This window comes from Bos mutus, chromosome 17, assembly GCF_027580195.1.
Source record: "Bos mutus isolate GX-2022 chromosome 17, NWIPB_WYAK_1.1, whole genome shotgun sequence".
In the NCBI taxonomy this organism is placed as follows: Eukaryota; Metazoa; Chordata; class Mammalia; order Artiodactyla; family Bovidae; genus Bos; species Bos mutus.
Window position 1 is genome coordinate 407020 of NC_091633.1, and position 20103 is coordinate 427122.

Below are 20103 nucleotides of genomic sequence, written 5' to 3' on the forward strand. Positions count from 1 at the left end.
CCATGGGAGGGTCCCGTTGTCTAGGGCTGGAGCCTCAGGCTCCAGCGACGGGTACCACTGGGCAGGAACTTGGACAAAGCTGGAACCCTAACCACGCAGGCCCTCCTGGCTTCTCGGCCTGTCGGGGAGACAGTGTTGACCCTTGGAGGGGCATCGCGGTAGGGGTGCGGAGAAGGGGCCTGGGTTGGGTCTGGACTCCAGGGTGAGCTTTCTGGAGGATCAAGTAGCACCATGCTTGGCTAACTCGGGAGCAGGGCCGAGGAAGCCCCCAACCCAGGTCCCGGCGCAGTGGCGATGGCGGGGGCGCCGGCCGACCGGGGCCAGGGAAACCGGAGCTAGGAAATAGGGACCGACCGGCTGGTTCCGGAATGTGTTGGGGTAAGTCGGTGCAGATTCGGGGTCGTGCAGTTCCTGAAGTGGTGAGGTGGGGCGCACAGGGAGGTGGGTCGCGGAGCGTGCGCGGCCACCCCAGGCCACCCCCGAATGGGCTCGGCAGAGACCAGGACAGCTGTTCCTCCCGCCCCCGCAGCCCACTACCCGGCTACCCGGCTACCCTGGGCGCAGTTGTTTCTCTTACTCCGGCTGCCGGCGGTGCCAGCGATTGGCTGCGGACAGATGGCCGCGCGCGGATTGGCTGCCCGGGGCAGGGGCAGGGCCGGGCGGGGGGCAGAGTCCGCCCCCGAACCTTCAAAAGGGAAGCCCCTCCAGACGCGCCGGCAGACCCGAGGCTGCACTGCGGTGCCGCGAGGCCTGGAGACTGAACGAGTGAGCCGCGCGCGCCCCGAGGCCCCGGGCCGTCGGGCGCGCGTCTCGTCTCCAGCCATGGGGTCGGCGGCGCTGGAGATTCTCGGCTTGGTGCTGTGCCTGGTGGGCTGGGTGGGCCTGATTCTGGCGTGCGGGCTCCCCATGTGGCAGGTGACGGCCTTCCTGGACCACAACATCGTGACGGCGCAGACCACCTGGAAGGGGCTGTGGATGTCGTGCGTGGTGCAGAGCACAGGGCACATGCAGTGCAAGGTGTACGACTCCGTGCTGGCGCTGAGCCCCGAGGTGCAGGCGGCGCGGGCCCTCACCGTGGGCGCCGTGCTGCTGGCGCTCGTCGCGCTGTTCGTGACCCTGGCAGGCGCCCAGTGCACCACCTGCGTGGCCCCCGGCCCGGCCAAGGCGCGCGTGGCGCTCACGGGCGGCGCGCTCTACGCGCTCTGCGGGCTGCTGGCGCTGGTGCCGCTCTGCTGGTTCGCCAACATCGTGGTCCGCGAGTTCTACGACCCGACCGTGCCCATGTCTCAGAAGTACGAGCTGGGAGCCGCGCTCTACATTGGCTGGGCCGCCTCGGCGCTGCTCATGTGCGGCGGCGGCCTCGTGTGCTGCGGCGCCTGGGTCTGCACCGGCCGCCCGGATTTCAGCTTCCCGGTGAAGTACTCGGCGTCGCGGCGGCCAACGGCCACCGGCGACTATGACAAGAAGAACTACGTCTGAGGCGGGGCCGCGAGAGGGAGGATCGGTCGGGGGATCGGCCTCCGCTGGGGTGTGCCGCGCGCCGGCTCCGTAACTCGGGGCTCCGCGCCCACACTGGACTCCGGTCAGCGGCCCGTCCTCTCCCGCCGCCCGGCCAGCCTGGGCTGCGCCCTGCCCCGCAACGGCGATGCGCGCTCGGGAGGACTCTAGCAGTGACTTTCCTGCGCGGTCCTGGCCCCACCACATGGGCTGGGCGCGCGTTCCTTCGGCTGTGTGGGCGCTGGACTGGAGATACCCGCTCCCTCCCCAGGGGCTCCACATTTCAGAGGGACAGACTGAGCCCAGGGGCCCCAGCCTGGACTGCCAGAGGGACGTTTACAGCCGGACTAGACACCCACGGGCTGGACCTCCCTGTCTCACCCCCTGGACTTTGCCAGGCGAGGCTTACAGACGCCAGATCCTGGGTGTGGGGCCGGGACCCTGCCCACCTTCGCAGCTTGTGGGGGGTGTGCGACTCTGCTTAGTAAACGGTCTGGATACCCTCCCCACTGTGTCCTGTCCTCTGTCGTCACTCCCTGTGCCCACCCCTTTCACCCGCCCACCTACCCGATTTCTTCCCAATAAGCAAGGCTGGCCCTCTGGGAACTGGGAAACCTCACGGCCACTTCTCAGGTCCCCTGGCATCTGGTCGCCTTCCCACTGGGTGGAAACAGCCGCCAGCAGGGCCACTGCTGAGTCCCCGGGGGAGGGGTGGGTGCAGGGGCTGAGGCAGACCCAAGCAGCTGCTGCAGGTGGACCCAGCAGGCGTGGGGGGTCCTGGGATGCAGGCAGTGCCAGGGCTGCTGGCTTTGCTGAGGGGACTGGGTGCGAGGCACCACCAGGCAGATGCTTCCCACCTGCCCTCTCAGGGCTCAGCCATCCCTGGATCACTCCCACGGGCAGGCATCTGCACGGCGCTGACGAGGTCTCTGCTGCCAAGGCGCAGCGGGAAGAGGGACTCTGGAGAGGGGGCTGCAGCTCGACAGCCACGACGCCACGGGGAGGAGGCCCTGGTGGTTGGCTGCACAGATTGGACTCCAGCCCCCCACCCTGACTCCCTGCAGAGGCCTGCGCCCACCCTGGTGTCCTGGCAGCCAGCCCGGACTTGGGCCAGCCGTAAGCATGTCCATGTCAGCCCCTGCTGGGTGTACCCGGTGTCCTTCCTCCTGGGGGTGGGACCCCCAGGAGCCGGTGCTGGCCATAATCAGGCCTTGGGTGGGCACCCCACAATGGCAGAGTGGGCCAGACCTATGACACCCACCAAGATCTCAGTGCTTCCAGCCCTCTTCTAAGCACTCTGAATTAATGCATTTTCCCCGTCTGCCAAAGGCCGGGGCAGGAGGACAGTGGATGGGATCCGGGCTGCTGGAGGAGCTCCAGACCCACCAGTGGGGAGGGTGTGGCATCTGCCCCAGTTCACATCCAGGAGGCCTGGGTGCTGAGGGGGCTGAGCTCATTAGGCTCCTGGGGTCCCGAGGCAAGGAGTCTCCCAGGCCTGGCCAGGCTGCCCCGTGGGGAGGGGCAGAACATGAGGCGGCGGCTCAGGGCAGCTGCTGTGAACTTGGCCCTGAGTCCCAGGACTTCCAGGGAGGCTGACTGTCTGGGGGCGCGAGCTCCCCCCAGCGGGAAGAGCACAGAGGGCCAGGCCCCCGGGTGGAGGCCCCCAGCAGCCTTCGTAGCATCGCCACCTGGGCCTGACCCGGAGCAGCCCCCAGGACGGGGTGTGTGTGGTCCTGGGCTCAGCCCATCTGCCCTGGCCACAGGGCCCCACCAGCGCCGGGCACAGCCCGTGGACACTGCTGAGCTGACTGCAGGCCCAGGCCCCCACCGGGACCCCGAATGGTCGCTGCCCAGCCCTGGCTCCTGCACATGGCCAGGGTGGGGAGCGTGGGGCCCCGGGGGCCAGGCTGCCATCCCCACCCCGATCAGGGCGAATTTCCAGCCCTCCTGGGAGGGGGCAGACTCCCCTCCAGAGGAGCCGTGGCCCCAGGGCAGCCACCGCACTGCCCACCACCCTCCCCCAGGCCCCCCAGAGACGCCCCCCCACCCACGCTCAACTTCTGGACCTGATTTCCGGGCTGTTCCCACCAACCTAACAGCTGCCCAAACCACTGTGCTTCCTCCAGCCCGCCTGCTCCCTGGGCCCTCAACTCCAGGCAGAGGCCGGAGTGTCAGCCATGTGTGTGAAGGATGGTCTCCTCGCCAACAGGCAGAGGGGGCACCCTTGGCCACCCTCAACCTGCGCGGGCGCTCTGGGGACAGCCCAGCCCACGGCTTCAGACCTGCAGGCCACCCAGCTTGGAGCTCCCATAATGGGACAGGGCTGACGCTGACCATGCGGCCCTCGGCCCCCCTTCCTGAACTGGGCCTCACGCTCAGTCCCCACCCGGGGTGCCGCAAAGCGGGGGTGCCTGGGCAGACAGGTGCTGGGGTGAGTGGAGGGTGGGCCTGGACGGGTGCGCAGTCAAGAGCATGGGTCTGAGGCCAGTGGACAGAGGAAGAGGCCGGAAGCTAGAGCGGGTGGTCCTGCTGGCACCATGGCGGTCAGCACGGGCGCTGGGGGCCGGGGCTCCACCCACGGCTGTCCAGGGAGCCCCGAGGTCACTCCCCACGTGGACTTCCCGCTGGGCAGCAGGGTGCCTGGGACACAGGACCAAGGCCCCTCTGGACACAGAAGGCTCAGGGAACAACCAAGTGCTGGCCCTGTGACCAGACCCAAGATTAAGGCGCCATTTTATTCCGTTAAAAACCTTGTCTCTGCGTCTAAAACCATGTCCATAACTTACAACCTAAATAACAGCAAGTCAACACAAATAAGGAGAAGGAGGTTACTGCTGAAGAAATCAAACTCTGGAAAAGACAGAAAAGAAAAAATAAATGTAAACAGTTCTAACGGTTCCCCGGATCAGACAGCGACCAAGCCTTCCGGCCAGCTGGCTGCTTCGAGCAGCCCAGCGCTCACGGCTGGGGGTCCCTGCCGCCCGCCTGCCTGAGACCCCGAAGGCCACCTGGCCCAGCACCTCCTCCCCTTGTGGGCCCCGCCCAGGGCTGGCCCACCCGGGCTCCGTGCGGCTCACACGGGCACGATGTCATCACTCGGCCGGCTGCAGGGAAGGGCCTGTCCCCAGTGCCCGCCCCGCTGCAGAGACCCGCACTTGGAACCTTTGACTCAAGCCCCCAGGGCCCTTGCTGAGGCCCCGCCCTCCAGGCCCAAGGGGTGTCAGCCCTGTTTCAGATGAGGACACAGGGACAGCCTGGTGAGGGTCCCCCACAGACTTCACAGAAGACCCAAATCTGATCCCAAGTCCCGTGCTCCCCCCGAGAGAGGCTGGGGTCCCGGAGGCCCCAGACTGTTCTCAGTGGAGCCAGTGGGGCTCCCGTGCCCTGAGGTCAGCAGAGAACCAGGGGCTGGAGACTTTGGGCCCGCAGGAGGGACCCCCACACCCATTCCGGAGCCAGGACGGGGCCTGTGTCCCAGCCAGGGCTCAGGGCGGGGCTGGGCCGGGCCTCTGCCGCGGGGGGCCTGGGCTGAAGGGCTCACTGGACAGAGCAGGGCCCCGCCCATCTCCCAAGGGCCCTGGGGCGCTGCGGTGGGGGCAGCCGAGCAGCACCTGGGCTGTCAGTCTGTGCTGACAGATGCCCCGCGGGTCCCAGCCCAGGGCCTGACCAACCCAGTGGCCAGAGCAGGGCAGACTCCGGCTCCCCATGAAGGGACTCCAGGAGCCTAATGAGCTCAGCCCGCTCAGCGCACCTGCTGCGGCCCTGCTAGCCTGGGGCAGGCGGCCCCGGGGGAAGGCGCTGTGCCCGTCTCCGCAGGGCCCCGCCTGAGCATGAGAAGCCGGGCTCTGTGGCAAAGCTCCAGCACAGCCTGCCCGACTCACCCTAGGACAGCAGGGTCACGAGCGCATCCAGGAACTTGCTGCGGTCCTCGGCCTTCAGCTCAATCACTGCATTAATGAAAGGAAAACACCGCTGGAATGGGGCCGGGGCGGCCAGGGGCGCCACTGACTCCCACGGGCCGGCAGCAACCCCCCACATTCCATGCGCGCCTGGCTCCCTGGGCACTCTGCCCCACGCGGCCTGCTGAGCCCTCAGAAGGGGCAGGCTGGCCTGGCCACCCACCTGCCTGGGCGTGGGGGAGCCAAGCAGCTCCGCCCTGGAGGCCCCAACCTGGGGAAGCCGGGGTGTCCTGCCAGCCGGCCAGCACCACCTCCGGTCTCAGGTCTGAAATGGGAGGAGGGGGCTGCTGCTGGGGGGACCGCCTCCATGAGGCTGCAACGAGAATGGCCTGCTGGGAAGATGCCGGTTCCAGACCCCAGAGGCTGTAGGGGGAAGGCAGGTCTTGGGCCTCAGTTGCATCTGACTCTTTGCAACCCCATGGCCAGTAGCCCGTCAGGCTCCTCTGTCCGTGGGATTCTCCAGGCAGGAACACTGGAGAGGGTTGCCACGCCCTCCTCCAGGGGAGCTTCCCGACCCTGGGATCGAACCCTCGTTTCTGGTGTCTCCCGCACCGGCAGGCAGGGTCCTCCCCGCTGCGCCGCCGGGCTTGGCTGTGTCAGGCCTGTCTCTGAGGGATCTCTGGTTGTGACCCACGGGCGCCAGAGCACATGGCCCGGCAGCTCCACAGCATGTGGGCTCCCAGCTCCCCAACCAGGGCTTCAAATTGTGCTCCCCGCGTTGCAAGGCTGATTCTCAGCTACTGAACCAGTAAGGAAGTCCGTGGAAGTGGGCTTTTAAAGAGGTGACCAGATTACTGGGGGTCACTACGGAGGGACCTGAGCTGGTCTGACTGAAGCCCTTGTGGAAGAGAAGAGCACAGACCCAGGGGACGCCGGCGTCTACACACCCAGCAGAGGGGCTTCGGGGGAGCAGCCCTGCGAGACCCTGACCAGCCGGCCCCCCGCATGGGGAGGAGTCCATCTCCGTGGTCTCATGCCCCTCCACCCACTGTGCTGCTCTATTACAGCGGCTTGGGCTCACTGCACCGCGGTGAAGCCCCTCACGTCGGAGAGACAGACAGCAGACAGGGCCAAACGTGACCCTGTCCCCCCTGGCGCTCAGAGGCTGCGGGTGGTGTGCACGCTGGCAGCTCCCAAGGGTTGGCCCCCGCAGCCTCTGCTGGGCAGCCTTGGGGCTCCGGGGAAGTGGCCTCAGGCTGGACCGTGAGGCTGGGCCGCGGCGCAGGCCCAAGGTAGGAGGGCTGCCGGCAGGGGCCCTGGGCGCCTCGCGGGCGCCGTGCAGGGACGCTCACCAGAGAGATCAAAGTGGTTGTGCAGTGCCCGGGAGTTGGTACCCTCTGCCGCCTTCTCAAACGCCCGGCCGAAAAAGCTGGGGACACAGAGGCATGCTCGCTGGCTACCACCCAGGGCCTCAGGCCACTCTGGATGGCCGCTGCCCACCCCCCGGCCCCAAGCCCAGCCCTGCTCAGCCCTCGAGCGGGTATGCCCCCAGCACCTCCCACGCCCTGCAGAGTGTGTGGGGTGGGGTCCCAGGCACACATGGCGGGGTGGGATGGGCCAGGGGAGGGGAGGGGAGGGGGGCGCAGGGCGCTGGGGCCGAGGTGGAGAAGGCCGTCCCCGGCCTGGCACTGAGGCTGGAACCCCCCGGACCCGGCCCCTGGACTCACTTCTTCCTGTCTGAGCTGTCCGTCTCTGGGGGGATGCCCACCATGGTCACGGTGCCCTGCTCCGCGCTCAGGGGAGCGGCCATCACCAAGGGCAGCAGCTTGCAGCGCCGGTTCTTTGTCTGCCGGGGGACGCGCACCTCGGTCATGGCCTGTGCCCGGGTGAGCGTCCCCAGCGCCCGGGAGCCCCGAGATGCCCGAGTCCCAAGCCACCGCCCCAGCCTCCAGGGCCCCCGGCTGCTCCCCCTCAACTGCTCCAGGTCCTCACGTGGTTGTCCCCTCCTCCAGGAGGCCCTCCCAGGCCCCGGCTGCTCCCCCCGCAACTGCTCCAGGTCCTCACGTGGTTGTCACCTCCTCCAGGAGGTCCTCCCAGGCCCACGCCTCCCCTACTTGCCTCTGCTCAACAGGACCCCAGCCCCGGAGGCCCCCCACCCTCACCGAGCACACGAAGGACTTGAGCAGGTGTCTGCTTAGCAGGCTCAGGGAGGCGGGCTTAGAGAACAGCGCCACGTCCGGGGTGCCCTGTGGGTGCAGGGCGTGCGGTCAGGGGCGGCCGGAGCGCCTGGCGGGGGTGCGCGCGCAAGGGAGCTGACCTCCATGAGGGCGCAGTAGAGGAAGGGCCCCTGGGAGACGACGAGGTTGGTGCAGAGGCAGCTGGCGATGGTCTGCTGCGTGGCACGCAGCTGCCGCTTGGCGAGCTCCAGGCCGTGGTACAGCTTGTCCAGGTTACCCCTGCAACGGCAGACACGTGGTGGCGCCACAGCTCGCAGGGGCGCCCGGCTCCCATGTGAGAAGGAGCGACAGTGATTATCCACGGGGATGGACGTCACGGGGAGGGGCTGGCGTCAGAGGACAGGAGACTGGAAGCCAGCCGAGGTGACCTGCAGGGTTCTGGCCGGGGAGGCATGGGGTACCAGGGACCCCGCCCCTTCTCCCACTCCAAGGGGGCTTCCCCTCTGTGGAGCAGTGAGGTCTTCAAGAGAACCTCCATACCCAGCAGGTGAGGACCCCGAAATGCCACACTGGCTTCCCGCCTGCCAAGACGAGGCCGTGCCTTCCACCTGCAGATCATCCCCAGAGACCCTGGGCTTGCTGGGCTTCCACAGCGCCGCCCTGCACCCCCGAACTGGTGACTGAGGAGCACCAGACACTTGAGAAAGACCTGTGGCCCGAAAACATAGCCTTAGAGGAGACTGGACATAATCTGGAACCAGAAGAATGGTTAAAATGAAGGCCAGTTGGTGTCTTCAGAGAAATTTGGGCAATACATTCATAAACCAAGAACAGGATGCTATGAACATGGAACAATCAGAAACTGAGACGTGTTTGTGGAAAGAATGATGGCTGCAGCACATAAAGAGCTCCCCTGAAGGCTATAGGATAAAGTCCAGAAGAGCTCCTCACACAGATGAGCCAAAACCTGGGAGACAGAAGGCAAGCCCGAGACTGAGAGGCTGAGCGCCTTCCCAGGGTCTAGGAAGATCGAGAGACAGACATGTTGGGGGGAGGGGGACAGTGAAGACAAAGTCCAAAAGCGTGCCCTCGGGCTCACCCGAAAGCTCAGCCCACCCCACGCACCACAGACCTCTTGCACGCTGAGAACTGAAAAAGGTCCCGAGAACTTCCGGTGGGGTCTGGGGTGCACTTACAGAGAAACAAGAACCAAAACGGCTTGGACCGCTCCTCAGCACCTCAGCAGCTAGGAGGCGGGGAGGAACCCCGAATTCTGCACGAGCCAGACCAGCACCCAAATGAGGGTGGAGGACGCCGTCAGACGTGCTAGGGCACAGAATCTTTCCCTCAGCAGCCCCTTCTTTAAGAGCCGCTTGAGAGTAACACTCCTGCAGAATGAGGGCGTGCAGACAGCCCAGGAGCCCGGCCGCCCTGGTCCACTGTCTGGGTGGTCGACAGCAGGCCTGGTGGCCTGGAGCCGAGGTCACAGCCCCAGGCTCTCCTGGACAGAAGGCGCTCGGGGATGAGAGCTGGGAACGGATGTGGTAAAGGAGGCTCCAGGGAAAACAAAGAGCTGCACGGCCGGAAGGAATGTGGTCACCGCCCAGGTAGCTCAGACGACAAAGGATCCTCCCGCAAAGCAGGAGACGCGGGTTCAACCCCTGTGTCAGGAAGGTTCCCGGGAGGAGGCAATGGCAACCACTCCAGTCTTCTGACCTGGAGAATCCCACGGACAGAGGAGCCTGGCCAGACACAGTCCATGGGGCCACAAAGAATTGGATACAACTGAGTGACTAATGGAGAAGGCAGTGGCACCCCAGTCCAGTACTCTCGCCTGGAGAATCTCATGGACGGAGGAGCCTGGTGGGCTGCAATCCATGGGGTCGCTAAGAGTCGGACATGACTGAGCGACTTCACTTTCACTTTTCCCTTTCATGCATTGGAGAAGGAAATGGCAACCCACTCCAGTGTTCTTGCCTGGAGAATCCCAGGGACGGGGGCACCTGGTGGGCTGCCGTCTATGGGGTCACACAGAGTCGGACACGACTGAAGTGACCTAGCAGCAGCAGCAGCAGCAGAGTAACACACACACCCGCCCTGCGTTAGAGACTCTGGGATATTTTATCAGCCCAACCACGAACCACTGTTCACTGAGCTTCATCCCTCAGAATCAGCTACAGCCACAGGTGAGACAGCTCACATTCGGTCCTCTGCCCCGCGACTCAGCATTATCAGAGGTGAACACACGGAAGCATTTTCACATCGAGAGAGGGGCGGGGGAGGGGAAAACGAGGGACGCTGCCAACCTTTCCTCACGACCTGGGAGAGAGGACCAAGACGCGAGGATGCTAAAGCTAAGAAGGAGCTAACAACGGGGCAGCACTGTCTGGACGGGGGGAAGGCACACAGACGGGGCTGAGCGCTCTGCTGCGGCAGGAAGTCAGCGGACAATGGCCGAGGCTGGCCCATCGGCTCTAAGACGGGTGGGGACGGCCGACAGTAGTGTTTGGATTTTCCCATACTCCTAGATAAAGATGGAGCAATGACATTGTAGAACCAGTGACCTTTGGTTCTAAGACTCACACTCGGAACACAGGGAGCAACACCGCTGCCCGTGAGCGAGCGCAGGGGGAGGAGGCCCCCAGCTGGCCAGCAGACGCAGTGTCAGCATCAGGGCGGCGGCAGAGGAGCGGAGGCCTCAGGAAGACAGAAGACCAGGCAGCTGCGGGCCGAGGCCGCAGGGGCCACGCGGCAGTCGTGGCAACGACCAGGGGCCAGGGCAGCCCCCCCGAAACAGTCAGGAAGACTGAACGCGCAACACACGAGAAATGGCCCAATCTGGTCACAGTCACCCACAGGAGAAAGGACAAGGAGAACGGCCTCGCTCTCGAGAAGGAAGGTTGACTACAAAGACGCATCCTCAGAGGCCCAGAACCCTAACGTCCTATTTCAAAACAAGTCAGAAGACAGTTAAAGACGGTGCGTCTCAGGAAGTGGGACAGGGAAACGGAAACAGAAGGAAAACACTTCAGAAGAGAAGACTGGACTAAAAGAGACAGAGGCGCCCAAAAAGGCACGGGAGGCGAGACAGTGGAGAAATCTAAGAATCACACGGAAGGAAAGCACTCCCCCTGAAACCGGCCGCGTGTCTCCCGAGTCCCTGGTCACGCCTGCGTGAGGGCCTCCGCGGCAGGGCGGGACGGGGGCGGGAGTGGCCGGTGGGGCTGGGCCGCGGCCATGTCCACTACCTGGAGAGGCTGTCCAGGGCCTGCGTGAAGCTGTCCGTCCCGGAGCCGTGCTCGGGGCTCTCCATCAGCGACATCGTGGCGAAGACCACGTCGCTGGCCAGGAACTTGTGCTTGAAGCCAAAGTGGACGCTGAAAGTCTGGACGCGCATGTCCTTCATGCTGCAGCGGGGCAAGCGATGTAGCGGCCGTCTGCGTGTGCCCAGAGCGGCCTGCGCTGGGCCAGCTCCAGGGCTGGCACCCCCGCAAGACGTCACCGCCCCCCCACGCCAGCCCCCACAGATTCTCACGGCACGGCCCTTCTGGTCTGAGAACAGATAGGGCAGGAGGCCCGCACACCAGCCCCGCAGCAGGGATGCCGAGCGCCCGGCACCAGGCCGTCAGCTTGTGGGGCGCAGCAGGAGCTGGCTGTGTGTGTGCAGGGGGTGGGGTGTCCCAGGACGCCAGGAGCAGCCAGGCCCGTGCCCTCCGGCAGGGCCAGCAGATGCGCTGGGCACACCTCGTCTGAACCGGGCCCCAGGGGGATCCCAGAGTCCAGAGATAGACAGGCCGGGTCGACTGCAAACGTCTGCATCTCGGCCCCAATTCTAGACTTTTCAGGTACTTTAAGAGGTTCTATTTTTAACCCAAAGAGAAGGTCCCAATTATTTCCGTATTCTCATTTTCTGCACTATTTTCAGAACGTGGCTAAAACTGAAACCCTGACAAAGTTTAATCCATAGAAATTTGAGTTTACCCAAACTTATTTGCAGACTCTTCAATCATTTCTCGCAAATTCTCCTTCAAGGAGACGTCCATGGATTGAAACTTCTGCTTCACCTGTTTGAGGGGGAGACTGGGGAGGGGGCGCTTGGTCACAGGAGGCGCGAACCCTGGCCGCCACTCCAGCCTGGACACTCCAGAATGACCAGATTCGGGGCTCCGTGGAGTGGGTGGGGGGCCACGGGGCGGGGCCTCGGGGACACTCACCCCACATCTGCGAGGAACTCCTGCAGCCGTTTCTGCCCGTGCAGGGACCAGAGCTTGAACCTGGCCGCCGTGTAGCATGTGTTGCACAGGCTGTCATGGAGGGACCAGTGCTGGTAGAGAGCCAGGCGGAGGCTGGGCCGCGTCAAGGAGCTGCAGCCGCACGTGAGCCGCCCCCGCCCCGGGCCGCCACCTGCACCACCAGCCGCCCCGGGGCCCTGGGGCTCCCCGACCTCAGCGTGACTTGACCCGGACAGAGAGCCTGGGAGGGGTGGACGCACAGCGAGATCAAGGGGACCCTGTGGCCACACCCGGAGCTGGGAGTCTCCAGCTCCGGCCGGCCTAAGACACGGGTCGCCCCTGAACACAGCAGAGGATACTCGTACTCGAAGGAGATGCGCGCGCAGTCCACGGAGAGCGCGTGCGCCTCGTCCTCACGCCGGTGGCTGTGCCGGGACACGTGCCGCTGCAGCACGCCCACATCGGTCACGTACTTCACCCTGGAGGACAGCACACCTGGGCTCGCCGCCCCGCCCACCGGGCCCGGGGCAAGCACCCCCCACCGCTGCTGAGTGTCCACACAAGGCCACACATGACTGGACCCAGGCCCACGGCAGCCCCTCCTCAAAGGCCCCCGCAGGGACGCGGCCCCCTAGCCCCTACGGCAAGCCCGCTGCAGCCGACCTCAGGCAGCCTGGGGACGCGCCCTTACTGGGTGATTTTGTCTTGCACCCACTGGTCCGTGAGTCCAACGATGGCCCACCTGGAGGGAGAGGACACAGCTGTGAACGGGCGAGTGGCACTCGCAGGCACCTCCGGCCAGTGGGGTCTGACCCAGACGCTCCATTGCACCAGGCCCCCAGCAGACCTGGAGGCGGCCCATGGGCAACCCTGCCCTGGAGCTCACCACCCACCAGGGCTGCAAAGGTGCCAGGCAGCACGTGGGCTTGCTCAAACCTCACACTCAAGTCTGCTGGGCAGCAAGGCTGACCGGTCAGCTGGGAAGGGCTGACAGCCAGGCCCCACCCCCGGACCCTCTGGGCCCGTGACACTCCACTGTCCCCCCCGAGTCTGTGTGCGCTGAGGGCCACAGTCAGGAAGGAAACCAGGCCCCTGCACGAGTACAGGACGGGGCTGCCGCCAGCACTGGCAGGGGCCCGGCCCGGCCGCAGGGGACCTGACTGCTCGGAGGGGCCCACGCACCACAGCATGTCGCTCAGGTCCTTGGACATCAGCCACGCCAGGTCGAACATCACCATGGCAGCCTACAAAAGAGACGGGCCGAGGCCGGTGGTCCTGCTCAGGGTAGGGCCAAGCCCACGCTGCCTGGGCCCCAATGTCCCACACGGAGTTGGGGTGGGGGAGAAGGGTCCGATTGGGAGCCCTAAAACCCATCTGCCCTGAGACTCCAGGTCTCCTTCAGCAGCTCCGAGGAGGCTAGCCTCCGAGGGAGCGTCCGGCATCTGAGGGGCCGGGGGTCTGTTCCCGGCCAGACTGCCCGCCTGTGCCTCAGAAGGACCGTCCTGTAGAGGCCAGTGGGGCCCCGGCCACACAAGGGCTCTGGAAATACAGGCTCAGAGTCAGGGCCCCAGGACCAGATTCTAAGACTAGACACAGCATGCTTCACTGGAAACCTATTTTCTGGGGCTCCTCAAGGTCCCAAGTTGTGCTCAGCGACCCCAAGCTGACACAATGTGTCTTTCGTACAAACTTCGTCCCAGGACACAAGGACACTGAAGGGCCTGTGCGAGCCCAGAGTCCTAGCCCCCTGCACAGATGAACAGGCCCGTTCAGTGTCCTCACGATGAGCAGAAACAACAGCTGCCACCCCTCGGGCAGCCCTGGCCTGAGTGACGTTTCACCCAGGAGAGGCCTAGAGGCTCAGCCCTCCCCCTGGCCACACAGAGGCGGCTGCGGGGCTGGGAGGCACCGTCCTGTTCCTGTTCTAGGACGGTGGCCCCCATAGTGTGGCCGGGACCGTGCCCGCACCCGTCTGTACCCACCGACGTCCCATGATACTCGTACTGCTCGTAGTCAAAGAGGACGTCTCTCCTGTAAGGACACAAGACGCCGGGGCTTCACCAGGGAGCAGAACAGGAAGAAAACACTGGGGAAGATGCTAAAATCCCAAGGCACCCAAGAAACACGATGTGCAGGGTGAAAAGGAAGTCTGGGTAACTTAAGTTTCTTTTATACGCTTTCTTTTGCCTACGAGATGTTTCACACAATTGCCATCTATCCGATTTGTGAGAGTTTGTAAACAGAAGGATCTATACTTAGAAATTAGGACACCAAAGGACCAGGGCATCACCCCCAATGGACAGTGTGTTTGGGTGACCTGGGGACCGGCCTGGCCCTCTCGGGACCAGAAGTGAAACGGAGGGGCGCAGGCGCCGGCCAAGAGGCACTCACGCAAGCCATGACCCTAGCGTGCAGCAGAGACGGGCACTGCTGGCCGCCTTCCCGCCACGGGACGCAGTCTCACCTCCGGGCCTCCCACTCTCTCCGCTGCCTCCTCTTCAGGGTTTGCGCTGCGATCTCCTGACCACGACAAAGAGAACAGAGGGCTGAGCAAGAGCCAGGAGCTCAGCCCTGGCCTGGGAGGGTTCAGATCCGACGGCAGGCCAGCGGGTGGGAGGGGGAGCCAGCAGGGGTCTCTGTGGTGACAGCGGTGTCCCGCGTCCTACTTCAGGGGCTGACAGGTCACCGTTGGGGACTCGGGCAAGGTGCACACGCGATTTCAGCTCACTTCCGACACCTGCATGTGATCTGCAGTGACGTCAGAACTGGTGTATAATGGCACGTGATGGTCCTGACGAGGGACCTTCTGGAGGGTGATGGAACGCCTCCCTATCTCGTGACTTCATACGTCTGTCAAACCTCACGGAACTGTACACCTGGTGAAGGTTATTATGTAAAACCCCCAGGTTTTGTTGGTAGATTAACAAAGAATTCTCTGACCTTCCTCACAGTGCCGAGTGGTGTCCTGTACCCTGCCCTCACGCCTGTGGGACTCCCAGGCTGGTCAGAAGGGCTCAAACAGCTCAGTTAAAAAAAAACAAACAAATAAACCAACCTAATAAAAAAATGGGCAGGAGATCCAAATAGACATTCTGCCCAGAGTCAGTGCCCAACCTTCTGCCTTCCAGCTCTGCCTGGGCCCACAGGCTCTGGGCTGACCCTTGACCTTCAGGAGTGACCAGCTCCTTAAGACTGTGGTGAAAGGTGCAAACCCACCTCCTCCAGCCGTGTGCGCTTCTCAGAGGGCTCTGACCCCTCATCGCCTTCATTTCCCGAGTGTTCTTCATCCTCCTCTTCATCCCGAAAGATATCTTCATAGGCGGGAACTTCAAGGTCATCATCTTGTTTAATGAGCAATCTGATCTATGATTAAAACACAGAGCCATCAACCTCCCCTCTCCTTGATGGAAAACTATCCGTCACACGTTTTCTCTCCCAGAGTCTTATCTTCCGAATCTGCACCCCACTCAGTACACAGAGAGTACGGAGCCTGCAGACGGAACGACTCCGAGGTCACTTCAGTTCAGTTCAGTCGCTCAGTCGTGTCTGACTCTCTGCGACCCCATGAATCGCAGCCTGGGAGTCTGGATAAAACACTCCCTCTTAGGCCCACATTCAGCCGACAAAATGAACACCTTGCACCTCAGCCTCCAACCAAGGACACAGAGACCTGTGACCTCGCAGCGAGCAAAAGTCCTGTCCCTAAAAGAGGTCCTTCGTGAGAGGCTTTCAGGGCTGAGGCTACTGTGGGTGTGTGCCCACGGGCGGCTCAGAGAGCTCATGCCAGGCTCACCGGGCCCCACACGACTGTCCTGGACCCCACACCACCCGGGCAGCCAGGGAGCGTCCTGCCCCATTTAGAGGGCAGGTGCCTCTGAGGTCCGGATAGTCAATAAAGCTGGCTGGCCTGAGCTCGGAGTGCACTCGGAGCAGGTTCTGGACCCTGTGCCTCCTGGGTCAAGCGAGTCCCACACATGCCTTCTGAGCACCTCTGAGGGAGGTGACGTGTTTCTCATCAAAGGTGGACAAGACCAGGGCCTGTCCTCAGGCTGCTCCAGCCCCTATAGGCAAGATGGACACATGCCTTGCCAAGAACACCAGGCCTGACGCTGTGGCATGAAAGGGACAGACAGACGGACAGGAGAGCTCGGGGAGTCCGGCCTACCTGGGTGTCGCTGTACACGTTCACAACATTGACTGGCCTGTGAGTGTCACACACGAAAAACACGGCCTCTTCATCGGGTTGGAGGATATCCAACAGATCCACGTTCGCGCCACAGTTTATGAGGATGAAATAGCGGAACTGGACAAAGGAGAGGGGCGCAGTGAGTAAGCGCACGGGGCTGGCCATCTGCCTTCAGCACCAGGCCTGAGTCCTGCAGGGACTCATCCAGCCCGATGCACGGTGAGGCCCTGCTTGCAAGGGGCTCCAGAGATGGCCACAGCTGGCCTGTGCCGAGTGCTTTAACAACCCCATGCACAAGTTCATTTCCAGGATGACACTGTGAGGCAGGTACCATGACTGTCCTGCCAACGAGGAGTAGGCAAAGGCCAAATCTCTTCTGGCCTCAGGCATGGGGTTCAGAAGATGTGGGCAGACCTAGAGTTCAAATGCATAGCGGGGTCCCTCCCGACCTGTCACCCAGTCTTCTGCGACAGACTCCTCTCTGTCCTGGCAGCAATGCACCCGGTCAGATTCCAGCAAGTCTGAGGTAGCTCGCATTTAACAAGTACCTGACTATTAAGTCGGGCTTCCCTGGTGGCTCAGATGGTAAAGAGTCTGCCTGACAATGCAGGTGACCCAGGTTCAATCCCTGAGTCGGGAAGATCCCCTGGAGCGGGAAATAGCAACCCACTCCAGTATTCTTCCCTTGGAAATCCCATGGAATGAGGAGCCTGGCGGGCTACAGTCCATGGGGTTGCAAAGAGTGGGACACAGCTGAGCAACTAACACTAAATATTAAGTAAAGCTTTTTGTTACATCCTATCACTACAGAAAACTCTTTCCTTGTAAATATGATCTGGCATAGATCCCTCTCATGATGACAGGAGCACCAGGCGAGGACTTGTCTCTGCCAGACAGTCCTCCTTGCAGCCAGAAACTCTGAGACCCTCTTCCAGAGAGCAGCCCCTCCCCGGGGGGCGGTGGGGTCTCAGACGTCCCGTCTCTCATAATAGCTCCATGTAGAGCTGAGAAGAGACCTGGTCTCTATGGCCCAAATTCCAAAGGGAGAAAGTATGTTCCTGAATTTCCAGTTGGAAACTGGGATACACTTCTTGGAAAAATAAATGTGAAATAATGATCTAATGTAAAGTAATTTTAACCAGGCTGTATCAGAAACAACCTTCCAAATTCCAAGCACCTGAGAGTGAAATGTGTCTAAACACAGGTTCAGAGCTAGAGATTGTCCTTATTCACGATCTTGTTTTTGTTGTCAATTTTGTCCCTGCGATTGGACGGTAAGTCACCACACACAGGGCTCACTTCTCTCTTCTGTGTAACCTAAGAAAGTCGATAGTTAGAAATACACACAAGCCATTGTATAAATATTGAGTTCTTCACCACCAGCACCACTTGGGAAGCACCATCGTAGAAAGAGAAAGAATGCTCAGTGTTAAGAAGTTGCCAATTGAGAGATAGAGCCCAATATTCTCAAATGCGTCTCTCATACCTGTTCTTTATGCTCTAGAAATGCAGTTTCAAGTTCTTGCCACCCAGAAACTGGAACCAGCGTGTACTGCACGTGGTCACACTGGAACAGGGCCTGGAGAGAGAGAATTTTCAAAGCCTACTGTATTTAGAACGTCTGCAATCCATCCTGAAACACACATTCAGTTCAGTTCAGTTCAGTCGCTCAGTCGTGTCCGACTCTTTGCGACCCCGTGAATCATAGCACGCCAGGCCTCCCTGTCCATCAAATGCACATTACAAGAAAAAAAAGATGGGCTGAGAGACAACAGATGCTAACGTAAGGTTAGTGAACGTTGACGTCAGCAAGGAGGTAATGGGAACATGAAAGTCCACTGAGCCATACCTCAGTTTTGCTGAACATCACCAAAGGAACACACTGCTGAAAAACTCGCTGTTTCCAGGTTTTTGGTGAGTCGTTCCCGACCCAAGGGCCTGACCAAAGCTCCTATAAACCTTGCCTGTGTGGCCACATGCTCAGTCATTTAGGCCTGACTTTTTGAAACCCCGTGGACTGTAGCCTGCCAGGTTCCATGGGGTTCTCCAGGCAAGAATACTAGAGTGGGTTGCCATTTCCTGCTCCAGGGAATATTCCTGACCCAGGGATTAAACCCACGTCTCCTGCATTGCAGGTGGATTCTTTACTGCTGAGCCATCGGGGAAGCCCTGAACCATATTTAAAACCGAACAACAACAATCTTTCCTTAGCACTGAAGAATTCATGCCTTCAAACTCTGGTGCTGGAGAAGGCTCTTGAGAGTCCCTCGGACAGTAAGGAGATCAAACCAATCAATCCTAAAGGAAATCAACCCTGAATATTCACTGGAAGGACTGATGCTGAAGTGCCAGTACTTTGGCCACCTGATGAGAAGAGCTGATTCATTGGGAAAGACCCTGATGCTGGGCGAGATCTAAGGCAGGAGAAGGGGATAACAAGATCAGATGGTTGGATGGCATCACTGACTCAAAGAACATGACTTTGAGTAAACTCCGGAAGAAGGTAAAGGACAGGGAAGCCTGGTGTGCTGCAGTCCATGGGGTCACAAAGAGTCGGACACGACTGAGGGACGGAACAACAACGCTCTTTCCTATTAGATTAAGGAGTCAGTATCTCCAGAATCCCTGATGACACCCCAGTGCCCTCGACTGTCAGATTCTTCTGCCTCGAACCCCAACGGTGAGAAGGCGCTGCAGGTCTACCGGTCTCTCCAACGCAGCCGTTCTGTGCCCAGCTTGTGGCCTTCTGCCGGCTTCTCCTCTAACCCACCTAACCCGGGCGCAACCTGGCGGGAGTCCCCGCCCCAGGCCGAGCTCCCGCCCCGGTCCACCCCTCGCGCCTGCCCCCGGTCCCCCGCGGCCCTCGCCGGCCCAGCCAGCAGGCCTCACCTGAAGGATCTTGCAAGCGCACAGAGCGTCCACGTCCGAGGCCACGAAGAGAAGGACCCTCTGTCGGGGGGAGAGCTGGCTGAGAGCGGCCCCGAGAACCCCGGCCCCTCCTGCCCCCACGGTCGCGCGCCCTCGTCCCTTCCCCCAGTCTCGGAGCCCAGGAAGGGCTCACCTGGCTCTGGACCACCTCGTAGAACTCCTTGCGGAAGTCGGACACGAACATGACCGCGGCACCTGGACACCCCGGGATGGGACTCGGCCAGCCTGGCAGCCGTCAAGACTCCCGCCAAGTCCGGGCTCTCCCGATTGCCCCGGGGGACAGCCAATCGCGACTCAGGTCCCCGCCTCTCCGCTTTTCTGATTGGCCCGCGCTGGGAGCGACACTTATGCTCCGCCATTCACGACAGGACTACTCCGGCCGGCCCCTAGAGGAGCGTCCTCCACAGGCTGCACGCACTGCGGGTCGCGCAAGTCCGGTGCGACTCTGATTCTCCAGAAACCCTACGCTCCGTACACTTTACTTTGGGGGGATAAAAAATGCCCACTCCCCTCCTCCAACTGGAATCTCCAGGTTAAAGAAACCTCGCAACAAATTAAACTCATGTACGCTTCGGGAATTCTCTGAAGAAGGAAATGGCAAGCCACTCGAGTACTCTTGCCTGGGAAATCCTATGGACGGAGGAGCGTGGTGGGCTGCAGTCCTTGGGGTCGCAAAGAGTCGGACACGACTGAGCGCCTTCACTTTCACTACACTTCACTTCAGGAATTCTCAGGTGCCTCGGTTGGTAGAGAACCCGCCTGCCAAGCAGGAGACGCGGGTTCGAGCCCTGGAGAGGGAAATGGCAGTCCACTCCAGTATCCTTGCCTGGAGAATCCCATGGACCGAGGAGCCTGGAGGGCTGCAGCCTGTGGGGGTCGCGACTCAGCCAGACTGACTGAACAACAACACGTCAGAAGAGGGCGTCGGCGTAGGATGTCAAGGGGCCCGGCCTACTTCAGAGCGGAAGTGTGGCCTACTTCCGGCCGCATCCTCGGGGGCTCCGCCTGCGAGCTGGGTAGTGCAGGCAGTAAGGGCATTGGCCCCCCAATTAGTCAGGAAGGGGACACCATCGGCCTAATTGTAAATAATCGCGGAAGGCGTATCTGAACGCTCGCGCCGGAGGGGCTTTTGATCTTCGCGCTTCGGCAGCGCTTGCTTGCGCAGCGTCCCCTGGTTCGCACCG

General features: G+C 62.0%; 2 protein-coding genes across 8 annotated transcripts; one reads left to right on the forward strand and one right to left on the reverse strand.

The window, feature by feature from the left end:
* The first annotated feature begins 710 nt into the window (after positions 1 to 710).
* On the forward strand, positions 711 to 2002 carry CLDN5 (claudin 5). The gene has a single exon (XM_014480625.2). The coding sequence runs from the start codon at positions 823 to 825 to the stop codon at positions 1477 to 1479; it is 657 nt and encodes a 218-aa protein (XP_014336111.2). The 5' UTR covers positions 711 to 822; the 3' UTR covers positions 1480 to 2002.
* A 2190-nt stretch (positions 2003 to 4192) lies between these two features.
* On the reverse strand, positions 4193 to 20090 carry CDC45 (cell division cycle 45). 7 transcript variants are annotated; one of them, XM_005903262.3, is made up of 20 exons: positions 19053 to 20090; positions 18881 to 18940; positions 17478 to 17570; positions 15971 to 16108; positions 15022 to 15168; positions 14270 to 14325; positions 13788 to 13836; positions 12988 to 13049; positions 12497 to 12547; positions 12165 to 12284; positions 11788 to 11919; positions 11555 to 11653; positions 10822 to 10980; positions 7714 to 7852; positions 7559 to 7642; positions 7124 to 7242; positions 6749 to 6825; positions 5620 to 5769; positions 5379 to 5444; positions 4193 to 4347 (listed from the first exon to the last, which is right to left on the reverse strand). In XM_005903262.3, the coding sequence occupies exons 1-19, from the start codon at positions 19101 to 19103 to the stop codon at positions 5380 to 5382; spliced, it is 1851 nt and encodes a 616-aa protein (XP_005903324.1). In that variant the 5' UTR covers positions 19104 to 20090; the 3' UTR covers positions 4193 to 4347; position 5379. The 7 variants fall into 7 exon arrangements, with proteins under 7 accessions (XP_005903324.1, XP_070241785.1, XP_070241784.1 ...); XM_070385684.1 differs by having other exon boundaries at positions 5620 to 5721; positions 11788 to 11937; positions 19053 to 19322; XM_070385683.1 differs by having other exon boundaries at positions 11788 to 11937; positions 19053 to 19322.
* Between the last annotated feature and the right edge of the window lie 13 nt (positions 20091 to 20103).